This window comes from Nycticebus coucang, chromosome 9 (assembly GCF_027406575.1).
Source record: "Nycticebus coucang isolate mNycCou1 chromosome 9, mNycCou1.pri, whole genome shotgun sequence".
Classification (NCBI taxonomy): domain Eukaryota; kingdom Metazoa; phylum Chordata; class Mammalia; order Primates; family Lorisidae; genus Nycticebus; species Nycticebus coucang.
This window is the reverse complement of record NC_069788.1, coordinates 26,053,354-26,072,262: the sequence shown is the minus strand read 5'-3', so window position 1 is coordinate 26,072,262 and position 18,909 is coordinate 26,053,354. Positions and strand designations below refer to the sequence as shown.

General features: G+C 38.1%; 1 protein-coding gene across 17 annotated transcripts in view; it reads left to right on the top strand.

The window, feature by feature from the left end:
* MLIP (muscular LMNA interacting protein) overlaps positions 1-18,909 on the top strand; it is a 312,602-nt gene that overhangs the window by 116,827 nt on the left and 176,866 nt on the right. For 11 of the 17 annotated variants that reach the window (XM_053603349.1, XM_053603340.1, XM_053603337.1 and 8 more), the window contains exon 1: positions 10,599-10,718. The exons of 5 other annotated variants lie outside the window; for them this stretch is intronic. In XM_053603349.1, coding sequence (XP_053459324.1) covers positions 10,623-10,718 — 96 coding nt within the window. In that variant the 5' untranslated portion in view covers positions 10,599-10,622. Of the gene's footprint in view, positions 1-10,598; positions 10,719-18,909 lie in introns of those variants that run through there. One more of the 17 variants, XM_053603334.1, reaches the window with a different exon arrangement.

Below are 18,909 nucleotides of genomic sequence, written 5' to 3'. Positions count from 1 at the left end.
GTGGTCTTCTGGGGTATGAGATGTTAATCACAGTTCTGATATGACTGGAGGCTACTGATTTCTCAAACCCCAGCGGGTAGACACCCTAAATCTCTCTTCAGCCCACTTAAAAGGCACTTTGAACTTGTAAACTTGCTGAGCAGAAGCTTTCCCAGGAAAGTGCTTATCTCTGGAATCACTGCTGAAGTGGCTATCCACTTACCCAGGGGTCTCACTCTGCCCCTGAGGGTTAGATCTGCAAAGCGGCTCAGACCCCACCCTTGGGCTACTTGGTTGCTAGGTTACCAGCTCCCACCCAGATTCTAGCTCTGCGACCTTGAGGGTGGAGCTTGCCGGGGCAGATCACTGACAATGGCTCCCTGTGGCCCACAGTGAAACACTATTAGCTCCGTCTGGCTCAGCGGCTCAGACTGGGGCCCTAGACAACGGACAAAGTTCTCCGCACTCCTGCTCAGGCTCTCCCCAAGGCAGTTCAACTGAGTGCCAAGTCCAAAGACACCAAAACAGTTCACAGGTAAGGCCTTTCCGGTTTGTAGTCTTGCTGCTACTGAGCTTACAGTTGCGGGCGGGTTTAGACTGATTGAACACATGCGACCACTTGCCATTTTTCCACTGTTTTAGTCCTCCTCTTGGGGTCCAGAAGTCTCTCACTGACTCCCTGTATCCTCACAGGGGTGATGATAAGTAGATCCCACCAGCCAGAGATGCCTGGAGTCCTATATCCCCAGACTCACGGTGCCCAGATGCAAGGAAGCTGTTACTCGGCCGCCATCTTGCTCTCAACTGCCTTTTACCTTTTTTTTTTTTGAGATAGAATCTTGCTCTGTGTCCTGGGTAGAGTGCCTTGGCAACCTAGCTCACAGCAACCTCAAACTCATGGACTTAAGTGCCTGTGGCTCAGTGAGTGGGGTGCCAGCCTCATATACCAAGGGTGGCAGGTTCAAACCTGGCAACAAAAAAATACCCTGGTGTTGTGGCAGGCACCTGTAGTCCCAGCTACTCGGGAGGCTGAGGCAAGAGAATTGCCTAAGCCTAGGATTTGGAGGTTACTGTGAGCTGTGACACTATAACACTCTATTGAGTGCGATAAAGTGAGACTCTGTCTCTACAAAAAAAAAAAAAAAAAAGATCACTTTGTTTTAGTGCCCCACCCCCAACATACATAAATAGCTGAGAGTATAGGTGGCCACCACAATGCCCAGCTACATTTTTTGTTTGTTTGTTTGTTTTGTTTTGTTTTACATTTTAATAATGACCTTCTGAGAGGGTAAAATGGTGTCTCATTGTGGCTTTAATTTGCATTCTCTGATAATTAGTGATGTTGAACATTTTTTCATGTTTGTGGTCACTTGTATCTCTCCTTTCAAAAAATGTCTAGTTATGTTTTCTGCCCACTTTTTAATGGGGTTATTTGCTACTCTTTGGCAGATTTATTTGAGTTCCTTGTAGATTATGGATATTAGTTCTTTGTTGGTGTACAGTTTATGACAATTTCTCCCATTCTGTAGGTTGTCTATTTCTTTTTGTCATGCACAGATTTCTTTTAATTTTTTAAATTGAACAAGTCCCATTTATTTGTTTCTGTTTTTGTTGTATATATAAATGCCTGTGGGGTCTTACTCATAAATTCTTTGCCTAGGCCAATGTCTAAGAGAGTTTTTCCTAAGTTTTCTTCTAGAATTTTTATGGGTTCAGGTCTTACATTTAAGTCTTTAACCCATTTTGAGTTTATTTTGTGTATGGGAACCAGTTTCCTTCTGTGTGTGGCTCCCCAATTTTCCCAGCATCATGTTTTGAATAGGATTGCCTTTCCCCAATGTATGTTTTAGTCTGGGTTGTGGAAAATCATTTGGTTGTAGGTATATGGTTTTTATTTCTGTATTCTCTATTCTGTTCCATTGATCTATATATCTACTTTTATACCAAAACCATGCTGTTTTGTTTACTATAGCCTTGTAGTATAATTTGAAGTTGGGTACGATGATATCTCCAGATTTATTCTTTTGCTCAGGATTGCTTTGACAACTCAAGCTCTTTTTTGATTCACTATAAAATTTAAAATTTTTTTTTCTAATTCTGTGAAAAATGACACTGGTATTTTTATGGGAATTGCATTGAATCTATAAATCACTTTCGGGGGTAAGGACATTTTAACAATATTGATTCTTCTGATCCATGTGTATGGGATGCTTTCTCCTTTGTTTGTGTCATCAGCGATTTCTTTCATCAGTGTTTTTTGGTTCTCCTTGTAGAGATCTTTCACCACCTTGGTTTTCTGTATTCCTAGATATTTTACTTTCTTTTCAGCTATTGTAAATGTTATTGACTTCTTGATTTGATTCTAAGCTTGGCTGTTATTAGCATATAGAAATGCTACTGCTTTGTGTATATTAATTTTATAACCTGAGACTTTACTGAATTTATATATCAATTTTAGGAGTCACTTGGAGAAGTCTTTAGGGTTTTTTTCTAGATAAAAGATCATGTCATCAGCATACAATGATAGTTTGACCTCCATTTTTCCAATTTAGACGTGCTTTATATTTTTATCTCTCCCTTTATTTCTGAATAAGCTTATTTGAATCCTTTCTCTTCCTTTTTTTGGTTAATTTTACTAGTGGTCTCTCAATTTTGTTTATCTTTTCAAAGGACATACTTTTTGTTTCATTGATCCTTTTATTCTATTCTCTGAAGTATACCATTAGGATGTTACTTTATAATCTTTCTGTCTTTTTATGTAGGCAATTAGTTCAATGAACATTCACTTTAGTTGCTTTTGCTATAACAGAGATCTTGGTAGTTTGCATTACCATTCTAATTTCATTAAAAAATTTGATTGCTATTTTGATTTTTCATTGATCCAAAGATCATTGAACGGCAGACTATTTAATTTCTGCATATTTATATCATTTCAAGAATTCTTCTTGGACTTGATTTCTAGTTTTATTCCACTGTGGTCTGAGAAGATACATGGTCTAATTTCAGTTTTTAAAAATGTGTTGAGACTGTCAGGTGTGGTGGCTCATGCCTATAATCCTAGTACTCTGGGAGGCTGAAGTGAATGGATTGCTTGAGCTCATGAGTTTGAGACCAGCCTGAGCAAGAGTGAGACCCTGCCCCCTGCACCTGCCAAAAAAAAAAAAAAATAGCTGGCCATTATGGCAGGCACCTGTAGTCCCAGATACTCAGGAGGCAGAGGTAAGAGGTTTGCTTAAGCCCAAGAGTTTGAGGTTGCTGTGAGCTATGACTCCATGGCACTCCACTGAGGGTGACAAAGTGAGATTCTATCTCAAAAAAAAAAAAAAAACTGTGCTGAGACTTGTTTTGTGGCTTAATATAAGTTCTGTATTGCAAAATGTTGTATGAACTAATGAGAGGAATGCATATTCTAAGATTTGGGAGAAGAATGTTCTGTCAATGTCTGGTAGGTCCATTTGTTCTAGAGTCCCATTTAAGTCTCATGTTTTCTGATTGATTTTCTCCCTCAATGAATGATCTGTCTAGTTCTACCAATATGTGTTGAAATTCCCTACTACTATTATATTGCTGTTTATTTCACTTTTTAGGTCTAGTCATATTTGTGTTAAGAATCTGAGAACTCCTGTATTAGGTACATATACTTAGGATGGTTACCTCTTCTTGTTGCATTGATCCCTTTATCATCATATAATAACCATTTTAGTCTTTTGGTAATGTTGTTGATTTACAATCTGTTTTATCTGATGTAAGAGTAGCTGTTCCTCCTCTCTTTGGGTTTCCATTTGCATGCAATATTCTCTCCCCTCTTTTTTACCTTGAGTCTATGAGACTCCTTGTGATTTCAATGGATTTTTTGGAGACAACAGATATTTGGCTTGTTCATTTTTTTAATCAATTGTCTCAATCTACATCTTTCTTTTTTTTTTTTCTTTTTTTTTATTAAATCATAACTGTATACAATGATATGATTATGGGGCATCATACACTCACTTCATAAGCCATTTGACACATTTTTATCACAGTGGTTAACATAGCCTTTCCGGCGTTATCTCAGTTACTGTGCCAAAACATTTACATTCTACATTTACCAAGTTTCGCAAATACCCCTGTAATATGCACCACAGGTGTGACATCTTTCAGGTGAGTTATTTAGATCATTTTCTTCAGTGTTAATATTGAAAAGTAAGATATTTTTCCAGTCATTCTGTTAATTGTTACCTAGTTGCTTTGTCTTTTCCCTTGTGTTATAGGGAGTTGTTGTACTATTATAAGAGTTAAGAGTTTTATAAGTTTTAAGACCTGTGAGTTTTTACTTTCAAGTGTTTTTACCCTGTTGAATTCAGACTGTTCACTGGTTAGGCACTTTTGAGCATCTCCTATAGAGCAAGCATGTCTAGTGGTAACTAATTCTCTTAATATTTGCTTGTATGGGAAAGATTTTATTTTTTCTTAACTATGAAACTTTTGTAGGATGCAAAATTCTTGGCTGACAGTTATTTTGTTTAAGAATACTGAAGATGGGACCCACTTCTCTTCTGGTTTGTAAGGTTTCTGCTGAGAAGTCTGCTGTTAGTCTGGTGGGTCTTCCTTTATAAATTACTTGATGGTTTCACCTTTCAGCTTGTGGGATTTTCTTCTTCACTTTGACTTTGCCCAGACTGATGACTATATGTCTTGGTGATGTTCTATGCAATACAGTATAACCTCCTGTATAGCTGACCACTTCCTATATTGACCAGCTCCTTAAGTTTACCTAATTTTCATAGACCAGATATACACCACACGTACAGATTAGTTCAGTAGGCCTAATTCCTTATGTTGACTACCTCTTCATGTTGACCAATTTGTTATACTACCTTGGGTAGTCAACTTACAGAGGTTCTACTGTAAATATTCCAGGAGTTTGATGACCTTCTTGAATATGGATGTCCAAGACCAGGGAATTTCCCTTCATTATTTTCTCAAATAGGTTTTTCCATGCTTTTTGCTGCTTTTTCTTTTCCCTTGAGGATACCTATAATTCTTGTGCTTTGACATTGTACAAAATCCCATATTTCTTCATTTCTCTTGATTTCTTCACTTTTATAGCCAGGAACTTAACCTGGGTAGCTCTAAGAGCAAGTTTTCCTGGTTGATTTTAGTCTGGTCCCCTCAGGATTCAATCATTCTACTCAGGGGACTGGCAACTGGGGATTATTTAACCTAATCTACTACTGCTTGCCACCTGAGCACTCTCCCAGGGTCTGAGATCCAACCAACCCAAATTGCCAGCAATACCACATTGGGTACCTACCCATAAGCTAAAAAGCAATGTACCTCATCTTCTCCATATTGACTACATTGGGCAGCAGACTTCTTGATAGAGGGGAGCAGGCGAACCACAAAGATATCTGTTTTAAGCTGAGGGAGGAGGTTCCTGATAAGAAAGCACCTGCATAAGAACCTGGCAATGTGGAAAAAGCAGAATGTCTCAATACCCTCAAAGGATGTCAATAGCTCTTCAATAATATACTTCAACCAAAAAAGAAATTTTTGAAATGTCAGATATGGAATTCAAAATGTGGTTTGTAAATAAGCTTAGTGGGATCAATGAGGCAGTTGAAAACAGCACAAAGTAACCAAAAAAAAAAATTTAGGACATAAATAAAAAATGCACTAAAGAGATAGCTACTTAAAAAAATAACAGAACATTTGGACATGAGGGAGTCCTTTAAGGAATTTTCAAAGCACAGTGAAAAATTTTAAGAACAGACTGTACCAAGCAGAAGAAAAGATTTCAGAGCTTGAAGACAAGGCCAAAGAAATAATTCAGTTCATCAAAATAAAGGAAAAAATAAGAAATCTTTTGTTTGGCCACTAGCTTCAAATTCTTTTGTCCTATTATAGAAATCACTCCCAATATTGCAAAGATATCTAATACTTATAATTTTTCATTTTCTCTGGTATCAAAATTTGTTCTTGGGAAATGATCTGAAACTTGCTGTAAGATAAAAGAATGACTCTCTAGATGTTTTAGGATTAAACAGCAGATCTAGGGAGGTACTTGGAGAGAAAAGGCAGGCCTTCTCCTTTTCCATTTCTGTATTGAGTAGCCTCTGACCTCTTCACAATGATTTTTTACATTCAACTCCTTTAAAAATGTTTGTGGAGTATTCACAGGGACTTCAGTTTCTCCCTAAGATTGCATCAGCAGTGTCTGTCAGGAGCCTTTACCTATATAGAGCGTGGTGCTGAGTCCTGGGTATTTTCCCAGATTCCACAAATGTCCTGGGGGAAAAAAAAATAAAACAAAACTTGGCTCATCTTTAGATTTTTTTTTTTTTTTTTTTAGATTTACAAAGCAAAAAGAAGAAGGAATTTCTTGTTTTGTATTTGTAATAGCTTGGCTACTGTAAAAAGTTTTCCTGTATGTTAAATATTTTTGCTATGTTTATGGCCTAAAAAAGTATAATTCTCATTCTTGTCACCATGGACCCCAAATGTGGCTCAAAGTAAGTTGGACTCACTCATAAACTTAGTATCTATTTCTTCTCTCTGCTAATACATTCACAAAAAAGATTTGTTTCTCCTTTTAAGGTGGTTTCCCTAGCGACTAAACCACCCTTCTACGATCAGAGTAGTTTGTCACTTTTGAAGTTTGACTTTGTGACAAGGCTTTCTGGCTCTAGGAGATGAAGAAAACAACATCTAAACACAAACATTTCAAAAACACTCAAGTGGTGAATTATAAATGGAAGCTATAGTGGGGTGGCTTCTTTTGCACACTGTGTGCCAGCCCTGTCACCACCACCCTCCATAGCCCACCAGCAAAGACAGCCCTCTCTTGAAGTAGCTATGTTTGCAGCAGAGAACAGATGGGAGTGATTCTTATAGTGGCTAAATTACCATAAAGATATATTTTAGGAAGCAGCGAGTAGACAGAGATATAGGAAGATTTGCAGGAGGCAGTTGTACAAAATGAACTCACCTTGTGATCGCCCAGTGCTCCTAATCTCCAGGCTAAAATAAAAACATTGATCAGATACATCCTGAGGAATACAGATTTTTGCTTCCATGACTCATAAAGGCCCAAGATAAAGTGAGAAGAAGGTAGGTCATATCTAATCCTCAGACTGATTTTCATTATCTCTTAAAGAATCATAATGACACCAATAATAATAATAATTGTTTTCATTTATCTCTGGTGCTTTCCCTAAGTTGCTGTTTTTATTTAGAACTGGCCAGAGTCAGAGCCTCGTTCAATTCTGGGTTTCCTTCTCCTCTGTAATCCTATTTCACAGCCCCTGCTGTGCCTATATGACAATGGCATGTGAACAAAGGGACTGTGATTGGTATAGGAAAGAAGGGTATAGTGAACAGGAAAATCACCTGCTTACTCGTGTCATTTTCAACAGCAGGGAGAGACAGACCCCTAAGAGACCTTAGAGTGAGAGAGTGTAGAAGAGAATGGAAACAACAGTGGAAGGCTCAGTGAAGTTTTCTCATAGCAAATTTGCTTTCCTGACCTGAAGGTGAACAGTGAGCTTTCTTCCTTGGAGGATTCCAAGAGCACTGTTTCTCCTAAGAAGCAAGTCACATGGGCAGCTCTCGCCACTTACTGCCCTTCAGATGGAGTACGTCTGGAGGCCCTAGCAACATCTAGCACGGTGGTAGGTGTTACTTGCAGTAACTTAATTAATAAAGAACTTAAAGCTTGTGCAAAGCACCTACTGAGTCCAGAAGCAGCAGGGAAATGTTTCAAAAAGATTTTCCCTTATAAAGGCACTTTTTAATATCTTTTTTTTGAGGCATAAGGAAATTTACCTCCTGAACTTTGTGCAGATTATATTTCTTCCACTAGACATAGAATAAATTGAAACAATGGGCTCTGTAAATATTTATCAAGCACCTACCTTACTGTAGGTTTAGTATTAAAATTGGTATTTTGGAAAAGGAAGACAGAGAGTAGTAAATGCAGAGATGTGGTGCTCAGCTCTCTTTTTGAGAACAGTCTTGCTGCAAGCTATGGGAAGAGTGGTTGGCAGAATGTCTCCAAGTGTCACCTCCTACCTAGTCTGCCTCATCTGCAGAGGATCTTTCACTGAGGTCCGGTCTCCCAGGACAGCCCACAGCAGGCAAAGCCCTGGCCACTTTGGCTGAGTATGGAATGCTTCATGGACAGGTTTGGGGGAGCTCCCAGGATTCTTACCCAGTGAGTTTAGGCTCTGTTGGGCCCCGTCACATTTCAACTTCTCCCTCTTCCCCATTCTGCCTCTTCCTCTTACTTAACACCAGGGCCGATCTCCCAGAAATATCTGGTGCCCTGAACTAATTCTCTGGATCTGTTTCCAACCAGCCCCACCTGCAACACCAGTTTATAGTGATTTTACAAATAAATCAAGAGATAAGGCACTCCTGTGTGGATGAATGATGATATGAAACAGAATCTAAATGCTACCAAGTATTCAGACGAGAGGGAGAGAATTGAACACTGTAAAAATCAGAGATTGTTCTTTATAGATCTGCACCTCTGTGGGTGAGCAGACCCAAGATACTGGTGGGTGAGAGGAGAGGGCAGGCAAATGAAACACACCGAACCAGAGCAAGGAATGAGCTTGGGAGGAGACTGGCCTGGCTAGAAAGAAGGCTGTATGTTCAGGAAGAGTTAGAGACTGCATTGTTGTTAATTCACTTAAGATTAGATCTGGCTGTGTCAAAGAGAGAAAATGCCAAGGCAGATGTTTACTCTTCTCTCACATTAAAAAAAAAAAAAAAAAAGTTCGGAAGTTGTCATTCTTCATCTAGTTTGGAGTCTCTTCCTGTCAAATCATTTATCATTCTGTCACATCTGCAGTGATGCCCTTCCCATCAAGATCTAATAATGGCTGCCAGAGATGCAATGATCACATCCAAATTCCAGCCAGCAGAATAAAGGGTGAGGGGAAGAGGGTCACACCATATCATTTTAAGGAGCTTTCCTTCCCATTACATTGTAGTGGTCACAGTGTTGTTACAGGGTCACCCCTGGTAGTAAAGGGGTCTGAAGAATCACTCTTAAACTAGGCAACACCATACCATAAAATTCTTATTGTTTGTTTTTATTATGGTTGATATATATTACCATAGGTTTTTTTTGATGATAGAAACAAGTGAAGCAAAATAATAGAAAGCTGAATACTGGTGTTTTAAAAATGATGGTGGCAGCAGAAATATTTCTAGAAATTAGAAAGAAGCGTTATTTTATAAATGTGTGTGGAATGTCCAAAGATTTTGGACACATCTAACTGGAGATTAGATTAGTTCTAGGAGGAAGTGGAGATTTTCTAAAATGAAGAAAGAATTGATCAAGGCCACACAACTAGTGAATGGCAAAGCCCTGCTCAAACTCTTGTGTGTCAACCCCCAGTTCAACTGTGTGCGCTGTGGTGCTTGAACTAGAGGCCGTGGGCAGCAGCTGGAGCTGGAGACAGGGAGGACAGGACGTGGAGGTGCTCTGGCTGATAGGCAGCTCTCATGAGTCCTGGGACCGGGAGAGTGGGGGCCAAGAGAGAACAGGGTGGGGGGAGGGGACAAAGCCGATGAAAAGAGGAGGACGCCAGCTGCTGTGTGGCTTGGAGCTCTTTCTCTTTGAGGCCGAAGAGGAGCCAAGGAGGCCCTGGAGAAGAATGGGGCAGTGCAGTACCAAAGAGGACCAAGGGGAAAGCAGGGCCAACCATGTCTATAATGCAGAAGTTTAGGGGGAAAAAGTAAACGATTTGAGTAGCGAGAGGTCATGCATTGATTATCTTTAATGAGTGTTGAAAGTGGGATGTAAGAATGGATGGAGGAAGGTCAGAAATAGTGGAAGAACGTTTAAAAACATGCATGGTAATTCTATTTCAAAAAATAGATGCAGTTAACAGTTAATATGTGTTGAATATTTAGGATGTGCCAGGTGCTGTTTCAGGGGTCATCTGCACCAACACATATAACCACAGCCCTACAAGGGAGCTACTCTTATTACCCTATTTTACAGATGAGAAAATTAAGGCAAGAAGAGGGTAAATCAACCATCCAAGGTCACCCTTGGACAGAGCTGGCATGGTTGTCCAAGCAGTCTGACTGCTGAGCTCATGCTTAGAAATCTAGAAAAGCCAAAAGTTTCTTTAAGAAGTCATGAATTGCCAAAGACCGCAGTTTTTTTTTCTAAAATAAAATTTCAGGTAGACGTTTTCATGGGAAATGTTAATTGTACCTAATGATTATCTTCTTTTCCTTAAACAAAGCAAACAAACACCCTATTGTGTGGGACTATGTTGTTTTATTTTTTTTTCCCCATGCAATTTTCTAAAAGGACATACAATTATAATTTTTTTAAATTTCTTAAGCAAAATTTGAAATCCCAAAGGAAAATATGTTGCATTTTTATGAAGAAATGTATTGGGAGAATTGAAACGATACATTACAAGCCTTAGCAAATGTCTCTTGGAAAGAAAGAGGGGATTTTATCTTTATGGCAAAACATTTTAGTAGTTATGCACTGGAACAATGATTTTTTTGTGCCTCTCAAATTCCTTCATGCCTACACTCTGCTCAATTGAATGTCATTAGATCTCGAGGAGCTATTTTCACATAGTTTGGAGGCTCACTCATCTCCTACACAGTCACATGTTGATTTAAAAAATATGTATATATATCTGTGCACGATACAGTATGGGCAGCCTACTGGAATCGAAGGCTTACGGATTTCCCGAGTGCTGGGCTTTCTTAACCCTTTCCAGGTAACCGGATTTATTAATGCCAATATGGGCTTTCCAAAGGCTGGGGCATGATTCTTAAAATATTTCCACCAGGAACACTGCAAATAGATTCTTTGAATAAGTAATACTGTGATGTTCAAAAAGAAAGGCTTCTTGAGTAGTGGCTGTGTTTAGAATTCGGTGGTAATTAGAACAGGCAGATTTGAAGGGAATAGGTTTGCTTTCCTGTGGACTTATCAATTAACAAAATCATAAGTGAGAACAGAGTTTCATTATACACAGAGATGTAAAGGCGTGATATAAAGGCAAGGAAAAAAATAACATAAGTTGACCGGGAAAAAAAGGATGTGAAAATGTTGATTTTAAAGAAAAGTACTTTGGAGTGTATTCAGTAACAATATTTTTATGACATTTTAAAATGATGATTTTGTCACTAGTATGTATTGATTATATATATATATATTTTATGTTAGATTGCTACTTATCATGGGAAACTCAGAATAATAATATACAGCTATGCCAACAGCAACTAATCAATTTTAAAAGCTTACTACAGGGTAAGTATCATGCTGGGAACATCTTATGTATAATTTTATTTAATTCTCAAAAAATCCTTAAGTGTTAGATAATTGAGTTTCTTTATAGAAATGATGAAGGAAGCCATTCTTTGTTATAAATTTTTGGTAGTGTCTTTATTTTTATGTGTGAGCAAATTTGATAAGTACATAAAATGCTTTTTTTCAGGTAAGATGGCTGCTCTTTCAGTTTCCCTTTCATGATGTACAAAATACCTTTAAAGAAGGTGCTATTTTGTTAACCTGAAACTTTCCCTTTACATTCTATATTATTGCTTTATTCCTCACTGTAAAAGAAAGATAGAAATTATTTTCTTCATTTTTTTTTACACTGTCTCTTAATATCTCATCTCTGAAATTGCATCCTTTTCTGACCTGAGAAGTTTTCTATCATCTCATGTGGTTAGTCAGAGAAGTATCAGTGGAGGGTTATATTATAGTTGCAGCTACTGATTTACCACCAACAGGGTGAGTCCTGGGGAAACATACCTTGTCCTTTATCTTCTATTCCTTTATTCTTGAACCACAGCACCACTTCCCTCTTGTTTTCTCATGCAGGGTGGGCATACACTATTCATTCAACAAATATATATTGAGCATCTACTATCAGTTAAATACCAGGGATGCAGTGGGACCCAAGGAGGCATCATTAACTCCTGTTTTTACGGAAGATTACACAGCGTTGGTCCCCAAGGCACTTCCCATACTGTGGGAACACATTGGCAAATGACAGCCATCAACTGGCTTGTTTGTTCCTACATGAAAATTACTAAGTGTCAAACATAAAATCAAAACAAAAGACTATCCCTGTGTAATTTGATTCACCTCCAAATCTCACCCACTCAATTAATCTTTTAGAAAGACATATGTATTTTCATTCAAAACAACCCTTCAGCCTAAATAGTGATGGATTCCAGAGGATATGAAACAAATGTTAGATCTATTAACTTGACATTGATGACTCTGTAACTCCTCATCAGTCATAGTTTTAGCTACTGTGGGTGAGAGTCATAGGATTCATAAAAATCTTTTAGATTTTGGCAGACAAGAGCCAGTGTTCTTAAATCTGACTCTGTTTTATTTTGGAATGAAAACATTAGTGAGAGAAAATGGGGAAAACTGTAAGTAAGCATGGCAATATTAGGGTACTTGTATCAATTAGAGATTTTTGATTAACCTTATACAATTAGTCTATCCTAAAGAGAAATAGAGAAATGAGTGCCTACTGGTTATCTAACATGTGCCAGACCATACATAGGGGTCTTACATGTCATCTCATTTAATTTTCACATCATCCTATTTAGTTCAAATGCCTTATTATATCAAATTAATGGTTTCATTTACTTTCTTCAAATAAAGAAACTACAACTCATAGAATATAAGTAACTTATATAGCATCATCAGTTAATAACAAGTACATTTATGAATTAAATCTGATTCTGACTCCAAATTCCATTGTTTCTATTAGTAGAATTAATAAATTGATGGTACGAAACCTTAACTTAGAACTCACACATTACCTCAGACAGTTTTGAAGGTAAATATTGTTTACTAACAACTTAGAGTAACCCTATGTGGTCATTCAACAATATTTTCTTACACACATGTTGTACTATTCAGATTGAAAGCTGGGTGCATGTTGCTTTAGCACTAATTCCAGTGGTGTTATGATTATATTCCTTGGTGATTTCTCATTTCCATGCTAAAGTCATGTTCCAAAATAGCCATGTATTGCTTTGATAGTTAGAAGGAGCCCTGATACAGAGAGAGAATAGTGGTTTTGAAAGGTAGAAAAACCAAAGTATATAGACGTATTTTGAGAACGAGTACCAGAGGGTTGGGAAAAGTGTTTATCAGCAATTAATTCTCCCAGTAGGAACTGTGTTGAAAAAAATCCTTGCTGGCCACCGCATTGTCCTACCACCTTATTTATTTATTCATTTTTATTGTTAAATCATAGCTCTGTACATTTGTGCAACAAGGGGTACAATGTGCTAGTTTTATATACAATATTCTGAAATATTCTCATCAAACTGTTCAAGTAGCCTTCGTGGCATTTTCTTAGTTATTGTATGTAGACATTTGTATTCTGCATTTAGTAGGTTTCACCTGTACCCATTCTAAGATGCACCGTAGGTGTGGCCCCACCCATTACCCTCCCTCGACTTTGACTCCTCCTCCCTTCCCCTTCCTTGGCCCTTTCCCCTTATTCTTGTGCTACAGTTGGGTTATAGCCTTCATATGAAAGCTATAAATTAGCTTCATAGTAGGGCTGAGTACATTGGATACTTTTTCTTCCATTCTTGAGATACTTTGCTAAGTAGAATATGTTCCAGCTCCATCCATGTAAGCATGAAAGAGGTAAAGTCTCCATCTTTCTTTAAGGCTGCATAATATTCCATGGTATATATGTACCACAATTTGCTAGTCCATTTGTGGGTCGATGGGCACTTGGGCTTCTTCCATGACTTAGCAATTATGAATTGGGCTGCAATAAACATTCTTATACAGATGTCTTTGTTATATTATGATTTTTGGTCTTCTGGGTATATACCTAGTAAAGGAATTATAGGATTGAATGGCAGGTCTATTTTTAGATCTCTAAGTATTCTCCAAACATCCTTCCAGAAGGAACGTATTAGTGGGCATTCCCACCAGCAGTGTAGAAGTGTGCCCTTTTCTCCGCATCCAGGCCAACATCTCTGGTTTTGGGATTTTGTTATGTGGGCTACTCTTACTGGGGTTTGGTGATATCTCAGAGTAGTTTTGATTTGCATTTCTCTGATGATTAAGGATGATGAGCTTTTTTTCATGTGTCTGTAGATTGTGCGCCTGTCTTCTTTAGAGAAGTTTCTCTTCAAGTCCTTTGCCCACCCTGAAATGGGATCACTTGTTCTTTTCTTCCTAACACGTTTGAGTTCTCTGTGGATTTTGGTTATTAAACCTTTATTGGAGGTATAACCTGCAAATATTTTCTCCCATTCTGAGGGCTGTCTGCTTGCTTTACTTACTATGTTGTTGGCTGTGCAGAAGCTTTTTAGTTTGATCAGGTTCCAGTAATGTATTTTTGATTCTGCTTCAATTGCCTGGGGAATCCTCCTCATAAAATATTCACTCAGGCTGATTCCTTCAGGAGTTTTCCCTGCACTTTCTTCAAGTATTTTTATAGTTTCATGTCTTAAGTTTAAATATTTTATCCAGTGAGAGTCTATCTTAGTTAATGGTGAAAGCTGTGGGTTCAGTTTCAGTCTTTTACAGATCGCCAGCCAGTTCACCCAGCACCATTTGTTAAATAGGGAATCTTTTCCCCCACTGAATGTTTTTAATTGGCTTGTCAAAAATTAAATAATAATAAGTAGCTGGATTCATCTCTTGGTTCTCTATTCTGTTCCAGACACCTACTTCTCTGTTTTTGTGCCAGTACCATGCTGTTTTGATCACTATTGATTTATAGTACAGTCTCAGGTCTGGTAGCGTGATTCCTCCGCTTTGTTTTTATTTCTGAGTAATATTTTGGCTATTCATGGTTTTTTCTGATTCCATGTAAAATGAAGTATTATTTTCTCAAGATCTTTAAAATATGATAGTGGAGCTTTGATAGGAATTGCATTAAAATTATATATTGCTTTGGGTAGTATAGACATTTTAATGATGTTGCTTCTTCCCAGCCATGAGCATGGTATGTTTTTCCATTTGTTAACATCTTCAGCTATTTCTTTTCTTAACGTTTCATAGTTCTCTTTATAGAGATCATTCACATCCTTCGTTAGATAAACTCCCAAATATTTCATCTTCTTTTGCACTACTGTGAAAGGAATAGAGTCCTTGACTGTATTTTTGGCTTGGCTATTGTTGGTATGTATAAAGGCTATAGATTTATGGGTGTTGATTTTGTAGCCTGAGACATTGCTGTATTCCTTGATCACTTCTAAAAGTTTTGTAGTAGAATCCCTAGTGTTTTCCAGATATACTATCATGTCATCTGCCAAGAGTAAAAGTTTGATCTCTTCTGACACTATGTGGATACCCTTGATCACCTTTTCTTCCATAATTGCAATGGCTAAAACTTCCATTACAATGTTAAAGAGCAATGGAGACAATGGGCAACCTTGCCTGGTTCCTGATCTAAGTGAAAATGATTTCAATTTTACTCCATTCAATACAATATTGGCTGTGGGTTTGCTGTAGATGGCCTCTATTAGTTTAAGAAATGTCCCTTCTATACCAATTTTCTTAAGTGTTCTGATCATGAAGGGATGCTGGATATTATCAAAAGCTTTTTCTGCATCAATCGAGAGAATCATATGGTCTTTATTTTTTAATTTGTTTATGTGCTGAATTACATTTATAGATTTACGTATATTGAACCAGCCTTGAGAGCCTCGGATAAATCCCACTTGGTCATGGTGGGATAATTGGTAAAAATTGGTATAATTTTTTTGATGTGTTGTTGGATTCTGTTTGTTAGGATCTTATTGAGTATTTTTGCATCAATATTCATTAGTGATATTGGTCTATAGTTTTCTTTTCTTGTTGGGTCTTTCACTGATTTAGGGATCAAGGTGATATTTGCTTCGTACAATGTGTTGGGTAGTATTCCTTCTTTTTCTATTTTTTGGAAGAGGTTTAGTAATATAGGTACTAGTTCTTCTTTAAAGGTTTGGTACAATTCTGACATAAAGCCATCTGGTCCTGGGCTTTTCTTTTTAGGGAGATTTTGTATAGTTGATACTATTTCAGAACTTGATATAAGCCTGTTCAACATTTACACTTCATTCTGGCTAAGTCTTGGTAGGTGGCGTACTTCCAAGTATTGGTCGATTTCTTTCAGAATTTCATAGTTCCGAGAGTACAGTTTCTTGTAATATTCGTTAAGGATTTTTTAAATTTCTGAGAGGTCTTTTATTTCATTTTTATCATTTCTGATTGATGAGATTAGAGATTTTACTCTTTTTTTCCTGTTTAGTTTGGCCAAAGGTTTATCTATTTTATTGATCTTTTCAAAAAACCAAGTTTTGGATTTATTGATGTGTTGTACAATTCTTTTGTTTTCAATGTCATTTAATTCTGCTCTGATTTTGATTATTTCTTTTCTTCTGCTGGGTTTGGGGTTGGAGTGTTCTTCCTTCTCCAGTTGCTTGAGATGTCCCATTAAGTTATTAACTTCCTCTCTTTCCGTTTTCTTGAGGAACGCTTGCAGTGCTATAAATTTCCCTCTTAGGACTGCCTTTGCAGTATCCCAGAGGTTCTGATAATTCGTGTCTTCATTGTTGTTTTGTTCCAAAAATGTGGTGATTTCGTTCTTAATCTTGTCTGTAACCCATCTATCCTTCAGCATAAGGTTATTTAGCTTCCATGTTCTTGTATGAGTATGCAGATTTCTGTTGTTATTGAGTTCAACTTTTATTCCATGATGGTCTGAGAAGATGCAAGAGATAATTTCTATTTTTTAAAATTTACTCAAGTTGGATTTGTGGCCCAAGATGTGGTCGATTTTTGAGTATGTTTTGTGGGCTGATGAGAAGAATGTGTATTCAGTTTTGTTGGGATGAAATGTTCTGTAGATGTCTGTTAAGTCCAGATGGTGAATGATTAAGTTTAAATCTAAGATTTCTTTGCTTAGCTTCTTTTTGGAGGATCTATCTAGCACTGCTAAAGGGGTGTTAAAATCTCCAACTACTATGGAACTGGAGGAAATCAAGTTGCTCATGTCTGTTAGAATTTCTCTTATAAATTGAGGTGTGTTCTGGTTGGGTACATAAATATTGATAATTGAAATCTCATCATATTGAGTGTTGACTTTAACAAATATGAAGTGTCCATCCTTATCCTTCCTTATTTTGGTTGGTTTAAAGCCTATTGCATCTCTGAATAGGATTGCAATGCCTGCTTTTTTCTGCTTTCCATTTGCCTGGAGTATAGATGACCATCCCTTTACCTTGAGTCTATATTTGTCTTTTAATGTAAGATGCGATTCTTGTATGCAGCTGATATCTGGCTTGAGTTTTTGTATCCAGTCAGCCAACCTGTGCCTCTTTAGAGGACAATTTAAACCATTCACATTAATTGAGAACATTGATAAGCCTTTCAAGAGTCCAGTGGCCTTTTTTAATCCTTTTGCGACTGTGGGAAGTTGGAATTTGATCAAAATTTTCTGGGTGGGTTTACTTTTGTGGTGGAGAATTATGCTGGTCTTTATGAAGGATAGGTCTGAGAATATCCTGGAGAACTGGTTTAGTTGTGGCAAATTTCTTCTACATATGAATGTCCTTAAAGTATTTATTTTCTCCATCATAAATGAAACTCAGTTTAGGTGGGTACAGGATCCTGGGTTGAAAGTTATTTTGTTTTAGGAGATTAAAAGTTGATGACCATCCTCTTCTAGCTTGAAAGGTTTCAGCAGAGAGACCTGAGGTTATTCTAATATCCTTCCCCTTGTAGGTGATGGTATTCTTTTGTCTGGCTGCTTTCAGAATTTTATTAACTTTAGTGAAATTGGTTATGATGTGTCTGGGAGATGTCTTATTCAGGTTGAGTTGTGCTGGAGTTCTGAAACTGTCTGCTATCTGAATTTCAGAATCTCTTAGCATGTCTGTGAAGTTCTCATTCATAATCTCATGGAGAAGAGACTCTGTGTTTTGTGAAGCCACTTCATCACTTTCGGGGATCCCTATAAGACGAATACTTGTTTTCTTCAAATTATCCCAGAGCTCTCTGAGAGAGTGATCTGATTTTGCCCTCCATTTCTCTTCCTCTGTTCGAGTTTGGGAGCATTCGAAAGGTTTGTCTTCAATGTCAGAAATCCTTTCTTCTGCTTCCTCCATTCTGTTACTGAGAGATTCTATTGTGTTTCTCTGATCTTTGAGGGCTGCAACTTCTTGTCTCAATATGTCAAAATCTTTGGTCATTTGGTCTTTGAATTCATTGAATTCTTGAGACATCTTTTGGGTTACTGCTTGGGATTCTAATTCGATCTTATTTGGTATCCATATTCTGAATTTGATTTCTGACATCTCAGCTATTTGTTTCTGCTTGGGATCTTGTGCTGTGTCTGCCCCGTTGATCCTTGGGAGAATTGATCTACTCTGATTATTCATATTGCCAGAGTATTTCCTTTGATTTTGTCTCATGATTGTTCTTCACTGTTGCCTCTGGCTGTCGTCAGAGTTGGGGTGGTGTTTCTCTGAGATTAGACCTGGAGGGATCACTATTGTTGCTGGATCTTTCTAGTGAGTGACCCTGTGTAGCTCTTCTGGGGCTGCCCCAGCCAGGGAGTTCTGATTGTGGGAGCAGCTCTAGAGTGTGACACCCCTAGATCCAGCAACAGGGTGGGGAGTGGTACACATGGTTCTTGGAGTGCCTGGAGCCCAGTGACTTTGGCAAAGAGGGCCCAAGGCTCTAGCAGTCTCTGGCCAGGAGAAGGACTCTGCCCAGAGGCAGGGAGGGCTCCAGAGGGCATGCGGCTACCAGAGTCCCTGGCCAGATGAGTGGGGTGGGGGGTGTGGAGGCAGGGAGGCTACAGGAGGGAGGACACAGGTTTGCATGGCTCCCGGAGTTCCTGGTCAGGGCGTGGGGAAGTCTGGCGGGCGGGATAGTGGGTTCTTGTGCAGATCTTACCAGGGTTGGGAGGATGCAGC